Here is an 18,417-nt window from a genome sequence, read left to right on the forward strand (position 1 = left end):
CAGCTCACACTCACAGCACAGTTTTTAAATTTGTATTCCGCTTTATCGATGACAGAAATCCTCCGCGGTCGTGAAGTTTCATGCATATTTATTTTATTTTACTTATAAAGTACTGTCCTCTAACCCTAAGAATGCAGTCCGAAGTGCAGTTTCATCTATGGTTGGACTTTTACACATTTTGCATTGCAGGTATTTTATCTGCTACAATGGAGTCTCGCCTCAGGGTTGATATACCCGAGGTGGAGGAGCTATGAAATTAATTCTTCGACCTAGCCGCCTTCCCAGAAACGCTACACTCTAGACGCTCACTAATCTCTCAATGTTTATTTTATTGTTAATATACTCTATTTTACATCTAAAAAGACAACATTATTATCGATTTACTTTCTGTTTTGCTTCATTCCGCGGTTTTATTTTCACTGTTATTACTCAGTATGCAGTTGCTATGATACCCCCTAAATCCACTACTGCAGAATTCGATAAGTTTGATGAGCCCAAGAACGATTAACTGAAAGCACCAAGTCTGAGGATTTACGGGAAGAAGTTTTCGAGAACTTACTTTTTATTTTGCACCTTTATCGTTAATAAAATAGCTTTTTTTCTTTTAAGACTTTTGTTTTAACCCTTTACCTGAGGCATACGGCCCTCGATATCAGAAGGGATAAATGCCACCTTAGTCGATTGTTTAGCACGTACCACCTCCAATGGGAGTACCAATCTGTGGTTTGTGCAAACAGGTTAAGAATTATTGTCCTCTTTAATTCCACATCATTTCTTAAGCTTTTGTCAATCAATGTCTGTTTTTGTATGACCTCATTGTATCTGACTTCCTACCAGAGATCCAGTATAGATCTCTTAGCTCTTTGTATTCAGAACTGTTAACCAGGAACAGTCTTCCAAAACCTGAGTTGTACATGACTGTTGTGTTTCCGATAGCACCACATATTCAAGTATAAATACTCCTGCCTGAAATGCAGAAGTACTTACATTTGATGGAATGAGGCTTCCTTATTTTTGTACAATAAAGAAGTGCTCCATCTACGAATGTTTTACACACAAGAGTTGTGTGAGTCGTAAACAAGCTACTCAGCCATGTTTTCAAATCTGACTTCCTGGCTTCTGTTTGTAACTTTCCTTTGTGGTCCTATGTGCTTATTTTTCTGCAGCTCCATAATAAGCATATCAAGTGTGAGAGTACAGGTAAAGGTTTATTCCATGCTGAAAACAAAAGAGGAATGACGATTCGGCTGTGGAGCCTTCTTCGAGCATGAGAGTAACCTAGTTCAGGGAGTGGAGTGGGTATGAATATTCTACAGTCAGATCTGCAGTTTATGAATATGTACTTTGCAATACCTTGCTCTGGGCTCATTAGCAGGTCTTTCACACGTGCTTCTCCTCATAGGATGTAGAATAGATCTGATTGCACTGTCACTTTATTCCTATCTACACACTGGCACAACAAAGGCATCAGTGCAGGAACGGGCTAGCTTGCATTCTGGGAAACACTGGCCCTTATTGGTGCGATATAGCCTCCTGCAGCACTGCTGACGGGATTTCTACAGCACATTAGGCTAAGGAAAATTCCAAGATCCTAAAGGACATTTTAAAAGCTAATATGGGAAGCAAAGTAACTTGAACTAGAGGGAATAAGAGTTGGCATATACAGGGATCATGTCACTAAGATATATAGTATTCACTGGTTCTTAATGTGATCAGTGCTCCAGTGAAATTTCTACAAGTACATTTTTTTCTCCATGGTGTTTACCTTGTAGACTATAGAAAACCAGGTGTCTCCTGGAATCCATCAGCTCTATCATGGTCTAGAAACAGGACATATACATCTGGTCTGGATTTGCACAGAGCTATTGGCTTCAAAGGATACAGGATGTGATCTCACTTGTCTGAGCATCACTGGAACAATTTGATTAACAAATTCAGATGTTTTTCATCAGAGAGGCTTCTAAGGGTTCTCTTAACACTGGCTACCTAATATACTATGCAGGAAATAGGTAAACAAAAATGTCCTCTCACAAAAGACTGCTCCTGTTGTTTCTGGTAGTTTGTTTTTATGTCCCTGAGTGAGTGATTAATGCAATATGTAGTCCTCGGTGTGCTTCTGATCCTGAACCTTCAAGTTTCTAAGCATAAATTAAATATGCAGATGTAAATTATATGGATAACCCCCCCCCCCCCCAATTTATTCATACTCCTTTCAAAATACACTAATAAGCACCTACTCTATTGAAAGCCACCCAGGGAACCTGACAAAGAACGTACACAATTGTATTGTGTTTAATACAGCAGAGAGCTCAAGTACGACTGGTAGAAGGAACATCAATATCTTGGATGATGGTATAAAGAAGAAGGAAAGACTGCCACCATGAGGAACATAAATGAACTGCAGACAGAGCAACTTGGAAGCAGCAAGCTCTTAGTTAAAAAGACGTTGAAATGTCTCAACACTTTGCTAACACAACCATTATATGAATATTCAATTGTTATCTAACTTAAAATGGGTAAGCTATTTGCAATTGCAGGTATATATATATATATATTTATTTTAAACAATGAAGCCCTAGAACTATTATAACAACATCATCCAGGTAGATGCTGCACATTGGTGGTGGTGGAGGGGAGTCCCCATTACCTGTAAAGCGCTTTGAGTGGAGTGTCCAGAAAAGCGCTATATAAGTGTAAGCAATTATTATTATTATTATTATTATTATTATTAGGAAGGTTCCAAATAAGAGGAGAAAATGTGGCCCGTCTGACCTCTTCGGTTGTTAGTAAAAAATTTGATCCAAAGATTTCATTCAGCGTTTGTTGAAAGAAGCCAGGCTATTGGTTTCCACAACATTTATGGGCAGCTTGTTCCAGACTCCCACAACCATCTGTGTAAGAAGGTGCCTCTTGTTCTGTTTTAAATGAGGTTCGCTATACTTTGCTCTTGTTTCCTCTGGGTTTTCAAATTGGACGTTCACTGAGCTGACATTCATGATGCCTTTGAATACTCAAATCAGGTTCCCCTTTTCTTTTGTCTTCCCTGACTGAGACTAGGAAGTTTTTAGCCTTGGGCAGTGTAACACATTCCTTTAAGCCTGGGGAGGTATCTGGTCACTCGTGTCTGTACTGATTCCAGGATTGTTTCAAAGTGGTGACCATAATTGAAAACAATATTCTGAATGGGGTTTAATTCATTGTTTGTACAACTTTTATATACCATTCTTAATTTAAAATCTACACCTTCAACGATACAGCCTAACATTTTGTTTGCCTTTTTTGTTGCATCTCCACACTGTCTAGAGATGAAAAGGCCATCATAGGCACACTTGTCTTCAGGCAAAAGGCAAAGACAGGATGTAAAATCAAGAAATTAATACTACTGATTAAGATTAAGAAAGCTCAAATAAATACTGATTAATAGTACAGAAAAAATAATGAATGTTAATCCTTAAGAAGGGAATTTTTGACAAGCAAGAGCTTGGCAACGATTTATTACACTGAGTTTGTCATAACGGAAGGATGTCTTTACAGCAGTCCTCCATTCAGCCAGGAGATGGTGCTCTAACACAGACAAAAACTTCGTATATTTTTGGGTTTATATTTCCGTTGAATATCTATCTCTATAATCTAGGTGCACTACTATACAAGACAACACTTCAAAGTTACCCTTAAATGTGAAGACATTCATATTCACACATGCCACACCTTGTTGTTTAATTGCTGTGGGAAGTGTGGGGGAGTTTGACTAGTTGTTTCAAAATGACTGAAAGAGCTGTGGGTTGAGTAGCACTGGTATAAAGCACTTCAGTTTTGGAGGGCAACGTTAAAATCTTAGATTTTCCTAGAGACTATAAAACCAAATGGTGACTGCCAGTTTAACATACTGTAGGCAGCAGTACACCTTCCAGTGTACTCCACTGCAGGTCAAGTGCAACCAGCACCTTAACTGTTCTATTGATCACTGCTAATAATTAATTAAAGAAACAAGGAGTTGGTTACAAAACGCTCCAACGGAGTGCAAGCGTTTCAAACTGAATAGCCATTGTTCTACAGCATGCAATATGGCTATACAATAAATGTACTGTTCACTGCACATTAAGAAAAATAATTCATAATTTAATCACACTGTTGACACTCAACAACTGAATATACATTACTGAGCAGTTATATACAGATCATGTTAGAGCAGATATGTTGATATTTCAATTTTTGTGAGAAATAAAGCTCCAGCTATAAAACTTAGTGAAAATACAGAATATAATACTAGACAGTAGACAATCATCAGTTCACCACTAGTACACCATTTTCAGTGACATCTAATATTTACACACTGCTCCTATTGAGGGGGGCGCAGTGGGGTGTCAGTCAGTGCTGCTGTCTCACAGCTCTGGGGTCCTGTATTTGATTCGGGACGGGGGCACCTTTGGGGTGGAGCTTGCATGTTCTCTTTTGATCATGTGGGTTTTTGCCTGGTGTTCTGGTTTCCTCTGACCTTAGTCTTCTCGCTTCAAAGTTTACTGCCATCTTTAAAGCGTGTGTGTGTGCACCCCGTTAACGATGGACACCCTGTCCAGGCTGTAGTCCCACCTTGTGCCCTGCACGTCCAGGATGGGCTCCGGATTGCCACAAACCGTTCCAGGAATAATAAGCAGTTTTCCGATAATGGATGGCTGTATTTGGAATAGACATCTAATGAGATTATAGAAGTTTTTAAATAACAATGGATGTAAACTCATTTGTTTATGCGATTTTCCTTCTCTGAAGTTAACATTATGTGTTGCATTTAGTTTTAACAAACACACCTTATTTGTAGAATTAAAACCTATTTTAAATTAGGATATAATCATTTATTTTCTGCTGCAAAATGTTTATAGCAAATTAAAAACAATATCAGCAAGAAAGAAAACAAGAACTAAGTTGATATAAAGTGTCATATTACATTGTGAAAACGTTTAATCTTGGATGAAATCTCTGCAACCAGTCTTTGCCAACGCCTTAATTTGACTTAGCCGTGCTTGAACTTTAATTCCAAGTTTATTGCTCTGAGATTTTAGATCATGCTCGAGCTGCTGTTCTCTTAATTCTCTAGAAAAAGCAAAAGAAAAGCGTCAGTAACAATACATTGAAAACATTAATTATTTTACGTTTTGCAATAATATTCCCTCATTATTAAAACGTCCCGTTTTACTTAAGAACACTAAGACTTGAATACTTAGTTGCAGACAATGGCAATCTAGATTAAGATCTTCATCAGTAAGGGTTTGGTTAACATCTTCCTTGAATACACTCACCTGGAAATCGGTCCACTGGCAGTTAACGTTGTCAGAACTGGAGTTTTGCTTTGGTTTGTAGGGCTTTAATGAGAATTGAAGTTCGAAGGAAATTCTGTCACATTTTCAGAAGTGTCAGCTCACAACAAAAGTTTAAAAAAGACTTTAAAAAAAATAGTTATAGTAGCAATATGTAGTATTACAGTATGTACTGTATTTTGAAATGAAAGTTTATAGAACAGAGTGAGAAAAAATAAGTTGAAACATATGCTTATCACGCTTACCTATCATCTCTTACTGATCTTTCCTTTAGGTGTGCTGGTGGGACGCTCTCGGTCAGTGGAAATTCAGCCTTCAGCATCTCCGGAGTCAGAATTACAACTGTATTTTCAGATCTGTGTCACAAATCAATAATTAAAACAACGATCAAGCTGACTTTCCAAAATAACACAAAACATTATTTCTGTAATTACCTTAAGATGATGAGCTGTATTTATCACAGCTTGCAAATGTGTCATTTGTGTATGGCATCAATGAAATGCAATATTATCTGAGTTATTCCTCAATTCTATTCTTTCATTAAATAAAAAAAACTCATATCCTTTCTTTCTTACTAAGCTATACATGCTATTCCAGCCTGAGCTGAATGCACACATCTATATGACTGGTCAGTTTTCTTACACTTCATCAATCACATCTTCTTGTAACTCTTCTGGCAAGCCCTGTAGAACAGGAGGAACCACCACAGGAAGCAAGTCATAGCTGAAGGGGTCTGACCTTAGAAAATAAATAAATAACGATTTTAATGATTCACTCAGAGGAGCTAGGCTGTTGTTATTCTGTAAAGCGCTTTGAGAAGCCACCTTTAAGGGCACTATATAAAATAAAGTTTATTATTCTTATTATTCTCTCAATGTCTAAATATATGTCTTTCTCAGGAAGGCTTTAATTTTCAATTGTTCTACTATCTGTAAATATCTGTTCTTATACATAAGGTATAGAAAATCTGTCAGTGAGGCACTGGAGGTGTCCTGATTTTCACAGAGGCTGCCAAAAATATACTGCACACAATCAAGAAGGCTCCTAGCTTGCTACATTTAATATAAACTGAGAATTAGACTATGGGCTGTTGTTCTATTTCACTTTGAATTTCTTCATAACATTTTGGCATCATTTCAACAAAACATAGTCCTGTGACCCAGGTTTCAAATAAAGTCCAGAGCGAGTATCAAGCTGTAGAAATCCGATTGGAAAGCAGGACTGAAGCCCAGGCTAGCCTGTCACCTACTTTTAAAATGCCTTTCTTTGCCATTCACATACTGTTATCAATAAAAGTACCTGTATTGGGATTATCAGTATTAAGAACATAGCTTCCAGGAGCTGTATGTCAGCTGTATTACAGCTGACTCACCTGCGGGGTGTCCAGGAGCTGGTCAGTGTGGGAGTGGTGGAGAGAGTACTGAGCGCTGCTGATGGGAACTTCTTCCAGGTCATCAAACCACGAATCACATCCTAGATTTAGCAAGAGCACAGACAATTGCTAGCTAAAGGCTTTTTACACATAACACACAAGTAAGTCCAAAGAAAATTACTTTGGCAACTTACAGTACATCTTAAAGGTATCTAGCCAAGTCGTATTAAACAGCTGCCAAGTAATACACAGAAAGAATATACTGTGCTCATAGTAAGACCTTAGGCTTCACTTAACTGGAATACTTTTCTAGAATTTGTATTTAGATTACTTTTTTAATGAGTCTTGCACTGAATCCACTTTGCTAACATAAGGATGGGTGTTAGTCATCACAGAATAATTAGTAGTAAGCTTGGCCTGTGTAAATTAAATTAAAAGTATTTATGAAACAGTTACATGAATATTTTTAAACAAATGTATTCCCCGTGACAACACTGTTTAATAATAATGTAGATTTTAGTTTATTTAACATTTACATTTACGGAATTACATATTCATAAGGAAAATTATGAATTTGCCACAGATGTGCTAAAGGCAAACCAGACAGATGTAAACATATTAGATTAAATTCCTTTCCATTGTTTCCACGTTCCATATTTTTTTATTTATAAAGTAGCTTGACTTGACTTTATCCATGAAGTAGCACCATCATTAGTTCTGGTTATCGGAGTCTGTACCGTTTGGTCCAGGAATTTCTTCTGCGAGCTGGGAATGTGAACCCCTGGCATACTGTCCTTGGAGACAGCATACCTCGGGACTGGGCACAGGTGGAACTCCAGGTCAGTCTCCAGGTAGGGGAGAGGCTGTTTAAAAGCATAAAGCCCTGGAACAGGATTCTGCCAAAGGAATGAAGCAAAAGCAGGAATTCACATTTCTGGCTGCAGTGAACAGCATAAAATCCAAGCACAGTGACCTACAGTACAGTAATGAAACGAATCGAGGCTCTGCAATGATATTGATCTGAACAGCAGTCGAACATGAGTGTCCTGCTGAATCAATATGAATCTGAGGACACTCCAGGCACACAAAAAAGCCATTATGAATCCTAGTTTGTAGTCTGTAAATATGCTGGGCTGTTTATACTTACAAAAATCTTGAGAGGGTGACACTCAGGGGCTTTTACTAAAGCAGAGGGTGCAGTGAAGGTGAATGGCGAAGACTCTCTTTGCTCTGAAACTGTATTTTGCTCTTCCTCTAGATTCACTACTGTAATTCCAGAAAAGGAATTGGCTACTGCTGGGATCAGTTCATCCTACAAAAAAAAACAACATTTAAAACAAGAAAAACATGAACAAGCAGCTTGACAAGTACAGAAAAAGACCATTTCTGTTTTTTAAGAAAATACCGATTTTAAAATTATTTTGAAACTGAGATTACCACAAGCAGTATTATATATATATATTATACTTTATACTTTGTTTATTCCACAACAGTCATTGTTATTGAAGGCTTGGGACCATGGTCAGAGTTTGAATGAAAAAGGTTAAAAGCATGCTGCATAATATAAACACTACATTTTCCCAAATATAAAATGCAACTTGCTTTTAACTGGAAAAGGAAAAACAGAAGAGCCGAAAGAGCCAGGCTCATGTCAACAATGTCATAAAATTATTTCTTGAAAGAAAACACACCCAGCATCAGAATTATAGTCTATGTTAGAGAGAAACTTTCTTTCCAATTCTTCCCAAGGGCAAAATATACATGGCTTCCTAACATTTCACAATATACAACATCTTTCTCAAGGGAGCATCTGTTTATACTAAAGTACTTATTTTCTCTTCTTGGTAGTTACCAAGTCAACAGAACACTTCTGAGTGAACAAATATATATATACAGTGCCTTGCAAAAGTATTCAGACCATTCCTATGGTGTTCATTTTGTCAAGTTACACAATGATGTATACAGTCATCCATTTTTTAAACAGCTTTTTCCAGTTTGGGGTCGGGGGGTAGATGATATATACACATCTATATTTTTTTTAATGTATATAATTATTGTTTTATACAATTCTTCAGTTTGAGCATTTGTGTTAATAATATGTGTAGCTCCTTTGTAACTACAGACTACCTGCTGAAAGGTGAATTTTTGTCCCATTCAGAACAAAATGTTTTTAACCTTGCCCAGCTGGATGATCAATTATTGATCATAACAATTAATTTAATCATTATCAAAGAGATGTTAATTGTCTTTGAAATAGCTTTATACTCTTCTCTTGGTCTGTGCCTTTATGCAGCTTTATCCCTGAGTTGTTTGAAAACTCTTTGATCTGTACAGTAAAACCTTTGCTTAAAATACATACCTGACTGAGGAACCTTACACAGGTACTGTAGGTGGATTTATTCTGAAATAAGTGTTAACCACTACTGTTGCACATAGTCAGAGGCTACTGTACTATGTGGCTTGTCAATTAAATTTGTTTTAAAACTGTGCAAGGATCTGAATGCTTTCGCAAAGCACTGTATATTGATAAATTAAGGGACAATGAGTTAAATATATATATTTGGTTTTTATTCAGTGCTTATGTTTGATTATTGCAATAAATTAAATGGTGCACAGCCAAAGGGATTTTACAAAATGTTCTATTCACTTTTTGTTCCACAACAGATTTGTCCAGTAAATTGTTGCCCCTCACAGCTTGACGTACTAGAGGCCTAACAGGACAAGCCAAACTCTCACCTCCTCTTTGCAGGGGTATCAGGAGAATGGGCAGTGATACGTGTCTGAGTTAACCCAGAACAAATCATTTATGCTATAGATCTTGTGTTTATAAATAGGTTTTCAAGGAAAGGCATGTTTTTCATCTAAAACATCTTGTGGCACTTATGAAATTACAACAACACAAAAGGGGTGTTCTCAGACCTTCTTGATCAATATCTCACATGCTGCAATTTACCTCAGCACCTGACCTCAGTGGTCTTGCCAGGGTTTGGGGTAAATAGCTTGATGACACATGAAATACTGAAACTGGCTGATATCCCATCTGTTTGTAATGCTGAGGAACCTAGGTTTAAAAAACACAAACCTCAATTGCCAAGACAAGTCAGAAACCTACAATGTTTCATTACAAATACATTGCATCACAATCAAAAATATTGAGGTGATATCAAACATGAATCCGAGGTTATGGGGAGGACAAAGATTATATAATCGAGAATCATTGCCTGGCAGAGTCTTAACACAAAGAGGTATACAACGTAATTTAAAGCTACAAAACATCAAGAAGATGTTAATTACATGCTGAAAAGTAAGAAAAACAACAAAATTCTACTTATGACCTCTTTTCAAGAAACTCAGGAGCACTCTACTAAGTAGTGTATGATATACAAAACAGAAAAGGACAGCAAAAATGTTGAGAGCTGTAGAAATGGACCAGAGCAGTGAGCTCCAATAACGTGGTGCTGCACACCAGAAGGCAGCACTCAGCTAACAGCGTTAACAGTTAACAGTTAACAAACTGCAAAATTGTGGAAATCCTGAACACTATTTAGTATATAACGCGTTATAGCACTCTAATCTTGATGAAAGGGAGAATGATTTCAACATTTTTAGCTTAGATGGGCAGACCAAGCATTGTTACATAGCTGGTATAAAGATGCTTTGTGATTTTTTTTAATGTATAGTTCAGACAACAACACGGGGTCAAAGGTAACACTAAGGTTTCTAACTTCCATGGGGGGCTGATTTCAATACTGCCAACAACAATGAAGTTACTGACTTCACAAAGAAGATGCTGTCTCACAGTGTACGTCTAAAACCCTTCAATGAACACACAAGTTTCAGACCTTTAGCTTGAAGATTGGAATTTCTGGTTTAATGCTGATATCAACTGGCTTCACAGGAACTTCTCCAAGGGCATGAGCAGCCTAGAAAAGACAAACACTGCCATCTGAATAAACTAAATATTTTCTAGTACCACCCATGCTTGTTACAGGTTTCAGTCTAAAATGGAAGGGTTTTGATTTGTCAAAGTTTCAGCACTTAAAACAATAACTGACAACTCATTTGGTTCATGCTCTTTAAAGTAATGTACTGTATAATGCATTTGTTTAGCTCAGGCTACTTATCAGGTGTTGTATGCATCTGTCTGAAATTTTCACACTAGAATACTTTCATAACATTGGCCACTTTTTAATGTCATTAATTAATTATCCTTATTAATGACTACTGAGAGAAAAGATGACATTCTTACCAAAACCTTTAATTAAAACTCTATACTGATACTGTATGACAATAAACAGATCGGAAAACAATGGCTACTGAGATTTTGTAAGTGGCCTTGGATAAGGATGTCTGCTAAACAAATAAATAAAAATTAAAATTGACTAATATTGCAAGAAAAAAAACAATCAGGCAAACACACATAGTTTCACACTAGATAACTAATTCCCAGATATTTAAAGGAATGTAAAGGATTTATAATTTTCTCTTCTCTCTTTTTACTAGCCAGCAGCCATATCACCCTGCAGCTCACAGCTGGTAACCCCACTGAAGCTCAGCAGTGTGAGCCTGGTTAGTACCTGACTGGGAGACTCTTGGGAAAACTAAGGTTGCTGCTGGAAGAGGTGTTAGTGGGGCCAGCAGGGGGCGCTCACCCTAATGCCACAGTATAGTGATGGAGGCACTATACTGTAAACAGGCGCCGTCCTTTGGATGAGACGTAAAATCAAGGTCCTGACTCTCTGTGGTCATTAAAAATCCCAGGGCGTTTCTTGAAAAGAGTAGGGGTGTAACCCCAGCGTCCTGGCCAAATTTCCCATTGGCCCTTACCAATCATGGCCTCCTAATAATCCCCATCTATGAATTGGCATCATTATTCTGTTCTCCTCCCCACTGAGAGCTGATGTGTGGTGAGTGCTCTGACGCACTATGGCTCCCATCGCATCACCCAGGTGGGGCTGCACACGGGTGGTGGTGGAGGGGAGTCCCCATTACCTGTAAAGCGCTTTGAGTGGTGTCCAGAAAAGTGTATATAAAGTGTATATATAAGTGATATATAAGTGTAAGCAATTATTTCCTCATGGCAAGAATGAAGAGAGACAACAGACAAGTTGTCAGACAAAGCCAGATTTGAACAATAAAAGTTATTAATTGTGACTTACAAGTTCATCCACCTGGTTAGGTGGTATATAAACAGGAAGTGTGAAGGGATGCAACTTGTCCAGAGAAAATTTCAACGGGAATGATCTTTTTTCCTCCTCACCAATGCAAGACATCTTGTCCTCTAAGAAAAAGAAAAATACAGATTACGGGTGATCAAACTATGTTTCAGATCAAGAGCTAGTTTAATTTGAGATTAGTGAGATGCTTTACTACTACAGAGTACTGCATATAGAAAAATGTACATTGTGGACAGACCTAATCAACCTCAAGGAATTTTATGATTCTCAAGGAGAACATAGTAAATTAGCAACAATTACACTTGGGGTCATATATATAGTATTTACACCAGGCAGCAGCCACTACACAATTCACCATGTAAAGGTTCAGAATGAAGCAAACCTCACCTGGGGTTGTCATGGACAGTCTCTTAATGTCCTCAATCAGCTTCTTCACATACACCAGCCTTTTATTCATGCGGCCAAGAATCAAGACCTGAAAAAAAGAGACTTTGTACAATATATAATTTCAGCGCTCCATAGCACAGCCTTTCTTTGCTTCTGTGGTGTAAGTGCAATAGTGTAAAGTCTCTATACTGTTTTAAATACACATTGATTGAGAATTAATAAACACTTATTAAAATGGACATTAGCTACTCTAACTCTAATATTTGCCCCAGAAAATGTATGACACATATTCTACATTGTTTTGCACTCCTCTAAAACAAAGAAAGTCTTAGTTTTGCTGCACAAACCCTTCAGTTTCACTGCTTACAATGTTATTTATAACACTAACTAAACAGTTCACGATGAGGCCAGAACTGGGATGACTATTCCCAAGCACTGCGCTTGGAGTTTTGCAATGTCCAAAATAACAAACATTCCTGTCGGGATTTCATAAGAAACTGCCAATTTCACTATGAAAGCCTTTAGCCTTTTAAAAGAAGACAAAAGTCATTAAAATCCCAGATTTTATTTTTGAGTTTGGCTACTATGACTGATGTTACGACTGATATTAAGTCTTTATTTTCAAATACTTCTTTGTTGATCAGTAGATTACTGTGCTAATTCAATGACTGGGCTGTCAATTCCACAGACAAAAATACTGAACCCATATCATCCCTGCCAGGTGATAATTTCCCAAAAGGTTGTGTGCATGGTCAACATGCATTTTGTATTTCTGGCAGATTGATTACATTTTAGGGATGCAGAGAAATCGAACAAGTGAAGAGTGATGTTTCTTTGAGCAGGGACTGACAGAACAGTCAGTGTATGAAAAACACCAGAGGCTATTTCACAGTGAATGTTTTCATTATATTTGCAAATTATGCTGGTAGTTAAGAGAAGAAGACAGCACTGAACTATGAGCTTGTCAGATAGCAGCTAACTGTGTTTAGTTTAAATATAGCATTGCAACCTTTAAAAAATAAACAACTTGTTACATGTATCTAATGAATAAAATTTATCAAAGTGCCACAGCGCAATACACTGTAGTGTACATTTTCCACTCTGCTGTCACTGACATGAAAAATATACAAAAATTCCCTTCATCTTCTTCTATTTGTTATTTAAATGCATTAACAAAACTGTGAGAGCCACGATTAGGATTTTTATGTGAGTGAATGCTTTTCTGATATGTGAAACATAACATATATATTTAAACAGAAATTTTCAATAGCATTTCCTGGATGTTAGGAATATGTGCAAATGTCAGAGGATTTGTTTGACATTAGTTGAACAAACAGTTGTTCAGCTACAACTAATTCCTCTATAATGCCCAGTTCTTATGACATGATTATATATTGGTTATATATATTGATTAAAGAATCCATTCATTCAAATAATTCTGTACTAATCTTGTTTCTGCAACCACCTCTGCAACTTTCTTTAACCTTGCACACTCTAACACACAGATAGATGTTAATCTGCACGAATACAGTATGTAAGGTCTGATTCACAAAAGGTTCTAATGTGATTAGAAGCATGTAGGCCAAAGTGAAATATGATGAAATGCCACATTTACAAACCTAAAAACATAAAAAGCATCTAAAAAGTCTTGCACATACCCATCTGTAAAACTGCAGAATTGTAAATGTGTGTTTAATATACCACATTTATGCTAATGAATGCAAACAATGTTGAAGGATATAAGTTCTAAAGCTGATAATATACAAAATTCACAAGAAACTTTAACTTGTACAGTATGTATATTGGCATCGGATTGATGAAAAGGGAGTAGTTAATTAATTGAGATCCTTTTTTCAAAAATCTCATTATTGAGTGGCCTGCACACGAACTCTTGTGAAAAGAGAGAAGAAGAATGGTCCATTCCCCGAAGGCTAATAATTTCTATGACATACATAAACATCAGGGGGCGCGTACCATAGTGAATACAAACTTAATTGTGGTTATTAAACACATCTAAAGGACACAGCTTACATACTGTATGTCCTTTGTAAACACGATATAAATCTTTGCAAATGAGATACTTGGTATCGTTAATCCCTGCATCCATCTTTTAACCACTTCATCCAATACAGGGTTACAGGCAGGGGAAGCCGGAGCCTCTCTGGACAAGCAGCTGGTGCAATACACCCTGTGTCCATCACAGGGAACAAACACACTGACACAGACACAGACACACACACATCCACACTGGGGTCAGTTCTGGCATCGTTTATCAACACAGGAAAATAGACATTGCCACGGTATTTACAACACTGGGAGATTTGGAGTTTTTAAAAGGGGATTAAAATGTAAAAGTACTGTTTCAGCTCTAGGTGGCTGAGAATTGTCTCTTAGATTTTAGATAAAGTTTGTGACACTTGGAAGGGTAAACACTTCTAACTTCAAAGCAGAGAGGATGTTTGCTGAGGACTGCTTCCCTTGAGCAGAAACAATGGTAAAGTTTACCTTGGTATACCTAGGGAAGTTGTGGATTAATGATTGGCAAGCACCAGTACAGACACACACAATATAAGATCACATGAAGAGCACAGGAGGAGAGGAGGAAGTAAGCAGGCAACAAGGAGAAGAGAGAGGAGTCCGGAGGAGTGGGGACCTGAAGCTGGCACCAGGCGAGAGCCCCTATTTCACGATCATCCAAAGCAAACATGACTGGAGCTAAGTATTTGAAACTTGTGAGAGAGAGCATTTTTATGGATAGGGATATAGGCTCCCATTTATTTTGTGGCTTCCAGGGTACAGAGAGAGAGATTTAACTGCAGGCTGCATTGTATTTAGTTATGAGGCAACTCATCTCTTGTGTGGCCTCTGTAGGCATATTAAGAGTTTAATGCTTAGTTTAATGCTTTAATGCTTGGGGTTTTCTGGGTGACCTCTGAAACGCCTTGTTTGTTAATACTGTTTAACTTGTGTGTTGTATGTTTTGTTGTGTGTAGTGTAGTTTGTGTTTTGTCACTGTAATAAATATTTGTTTAACCAAGTGTGCCTGGCTTATTACTCCTCTCAACCAAGCTGTGCCAGAGAATAAAGAATTCACGTGCCTCTTATTATACCAGACGCTTGGGTGTATTGCTAGAAATCATTGGCATGTTGGGGGATATAAATAGTTATTGACTACACTGCTCGGTCAAGTCCTGACTTTCACCAGTTTTGTAACCCCCCATTTGTAACAGTATTTTACCCTAAGGATAAGTAAGCACTGCAAAAATTTAGAATATAACATTACATTAAAAGTGTCTTATACTCAGTATCCATAATATTCAGGCAATAATTTATTTAAAAGGTTTTACAGTATTTTCTGAAATTAAACTAAGAAAAATATGTTATGACTAGAAAATGATTAAATTTCAAAGGGCCAATAAAAAGAAAGGAACTTAAGTCAATGGATGTACCCATAAATGAAGTTTAGCACTACTGTATTCTGTAAAATAATTGTAAATCCTTCAGCTGCAGCCTGTAAATTTTAATGTTATAATGTCAAATTTTGCTGGACCAGTCTCACCTTGTAAAGGTTGAAAAGGTGATAGTACGAATCTTATTTCTTAACAACCTTGCGGCTAAGAATACTAGTTGACCTTTGAAGCTTGTTTCAACACCATGTTCTGAAATGACTCTTTAATGTTTGGCGGTGATATATAGATACTTTTAAGCACCTTTTGTTCAAGGATTTTGTGGTATTAAAAATACAGAACTTTGAAATGGCATACTATAAAATGACTTTCACGCAAGTGAGTAATTTTTCCTGCAGGATAGTAAACTACGTCTCCAGCTATAATGTTGATAGCTGCTGTGCCATTCTGCACTTTTATGTCAGTCAGTTTTGGAAATGTTATGTTTTCAGTTTTACTTTCCTTACACACACTCACACACGTTCAGCACACTTTGCTAACCGCTGGGTTACCTTTCGAGCTGCTTGTTGAAAACGGTCTAGAGCTCTTTGTCTGACTTCCCAGGGGTTGTTTGAATGGACATCAAATTTAGGAATGCAGACAGGAAGCTAAAACATATCAGAGACTCATCAGGCTTAAATGTTAAGGACAAACATTAATCAGCAAATTCAGTGGTGCTCTTAATGTTTATGCACATTATAGACGCCACATTCTTTTCCTATGTCATTATTACAAGTCGGCTGGGAGTCAGAAATAACTCTCAAACTTAATCTTTCAACCGCTGCTTCAACTCCCTGCACACTGTCCATAAAATCACTGTGCCTGTGCAAAGTCATGATTCTCCTGTCATTATTCATCATTTTGATTTTTGTACCAGGTGTCCTGCATTGAAACACAGAGCTTACTGTACCTGGCCTGCACGACGCAGAACTCGCTTCATTGACATCTGGGGCTGTGTTCTACAAAATTCTTTTTCTTTCTCGAAGCCTTCTTTTTTCATCTAAAAGTTAAGACATTTCATGTATCCAAGAATAAAGAGATACACCGGGCAAAAGAGACCCTGATATATGTCAATATACAGTATGACACTTGTGTCAAAGTGTTAAGATATAAGAGAAGACCTACAAACAAAGAGGGCTGTCAAATAATAAAGTGGCAAGCCTTTCTTTTCGTATAAACACAGAACCCTGGGTCCCATAAAGGATTAGATGTGTAAAAAGACTGTATAAACATCAGGAGGGAAACGGATGGGAAAGGAAGTACATGTTAAATGTGAGGTCAATGCCATCTTCAGCTTAGTAAGAAGTCTAAGCAGTACCCTTACACACTAAAATGTTATTAAGCCTTATTTTTAGTTTTGTTTTAATAAGTGGAAAGTCAAAAATACTAGAAAAATATGTTCAGTACATTTTGAAAGTAAATTATTAGCCAACATAAGTAAATTCTTCCTTGTAATTTATTTTCAAAATGGTAACACTATCTTTAATACTGGAAGAGTCTTTTTTGCTTTGTAGCTACCTTATTTGAGGTATAGTGCTTAGGAGTATAAAAAAGTACAATTTATTAGAAGAATTTTAATAAATAAAATATATACATTCTCATTTCCTAAGTGGTTATAAAATCAGTGGTGTTTCAATAATTTTGCTTTGACAGCATATGTACAAAAATATACACACAGACACATGTACACCACCAATGACATTTTGCTTAGTTCTCTGCTGAGGACTAGATCACCTCTCTTTCAGGCGTGTCTTTAGGGTTTCAAAAACTGGCATTGAGAATTATCACAACATATTCTGCATCTTGATAATTCCTTAGGAAAGCATTTCTAATAAAAATTGTACTCCAGATTTAAGATGCAAAGGTCTACCTACAGAACAGGTTATTACATACAGCATTAAAACTGTCAAGTTATGCTTTAAAACCTTTCATTGAAACAATTGTTCCCAAAGAGTAAGTTTTTTCCCTTTGTTTTCCAAAGAAAAGCAATTATTGTAATGCTGTTAAAAGTGTTCTTCACTCATGACTACATTATGTGATTGAATATTCTATTAATTCAAACATAAATCCAGTAGATGTAATGCATTAATTGCAGACATTACTCATTTTGGTCCTTTATAAAAAGAGATGACAGACCAGTGCATTTGGACTTGACTCAATACATTCCTTTCTCTGCAGTATGGTCATTAATTCATTACACTCCTTCTTGAAAGTCACTGTTTACTTCCTAGAACACTGTATTTTACTCTGGACTGAATTCATTTTACCGTATATTCATGCTCTGCAATCTCTCGTTCCTCCAGAATGTGTCTTTTTGCTTTTGTAGAAATTGGATCCTTTCCAAGATGCACTTGCCTAAATTAAGAGAGATCTTGTTTCACCACCATATCATGAATTCATAAGATTGTTAATTTGGTTCAGTATGTAATATTTAAGCATTTGGTTCACTCATTAAGGACTAACAGCCTGTCCTATTTTCAAATAATAAATCAGGATCATAGAAACTCATTTAATTTACCACTGTTTACTGTGAAAACAGATAGCTTCACTTTGTTTGAAATACAGCATGATTGCAAAGGAAACATTTAGAAGGTACAGTTTATCTTAACTGCCTATAGTAAAATAATAAAAAGAAAGAATATTATAAGAACATCAAAAACAAATAAAAACTGATACATTAAAATGGTATTCACTTCTACAACTGCTATTAATAAGAAACATTC

General features: G+C 36.8%; 1 protein-coding gene across 4 annotated transcripts in view; it reads right to left on the bottom strand.

Moving 5' to 3' along the window:
• Nucleotides 1-4,938: 4,938 nt before the first annotated feature.
• The window catches only part of cfap221 (cilia and flagella associated protein 221), a 29,694-nt gene continuing 16,215 nt past the window's right edge, over nucleotides 4,939-18,417 (bottom strand). For all 4 annotated transcript variants that reach the window (XM_088605993.1, XM_088605996.1, XM_088605995.1 and 1 more), the window contains exons 12-25: nucleotides 17,962-18,049; nucleotides 16,605-16,694; nucleotides 16,207-16,302; nucleotides 12,249-12,336; nucleotides 11,844-11,965; nucleotides 10,527-10,607; nucleotides 9,638-9,745; nucleotides 7,832-7,996; nucleotides 7,422-7,580; nucleotides 6,685-6,785; nucleotides 5,955-6,050; nucleotides 5,558-5,668; nucleotides 5,295-5,357; nucleotides 4,939-5,088 (exon numbers count right to left, since the gene is read on the bottom strand). In XM_088605993.1, the coding sequence (XP_088462119.1) occupies nucleotides 4,956-5,088; nucleotides 5,295-5,357; nucleotides 5,558-5,668; nucleotides 5,955-6,050; nucleotides 6,685-6,785; nucleotides 7,422-7,580; nucleotides 7,832-7,996; nucleotides 9,638-9,745; nucleotides 10,527-10,607; nucleotides 11,844-11,965; nucleotides 12,249-12,336; nucleotides 16,207-16,302; nucleotides 16,605-16,694; nucleotides 17,962-18,049 (1,501 nt within the window). In that variant the 3' untranslated portion in view covers nucleotides 4,939-4,955. The remainder of the gene's footprint in view (nucleotides 5,089-5,294; nucleotides 5,358-5,557; nucleotides 5,669-5,954; nucleotides 6,051-6,684; nucleotides 6,786-7,421; nucleotides 7,581-7,831; nucleotides 7,997-9,637; nucleotides 9,746-10,526; nucleotides 10,608-11,843; nucleotides 11,966-12,248; nucleotides 12,337-16,206; nucleotides 16,303-16,604; nucleotides 16,695-17,961; nucleotides 18,050-18,417) is intronic.

The sequence above is a fragment of the Lepisosteus platostomus genome, chromosome 14, assembly GCF_059453375.1.
Source record: "Lepisosteus platostomus isolate fLepPlt1 chromosome 14, fLepPlt1.hap1, whole genome shotgun sequence".
In the NCBI taxonomy this organism is placed as follows: domain Eukaryota; kingdom Metazoa; phylum Chordata; class Actinopteri; order Semionotiformes; family Lepisosteidae; genus Lepisosteus; species Lepisosteus platostomus.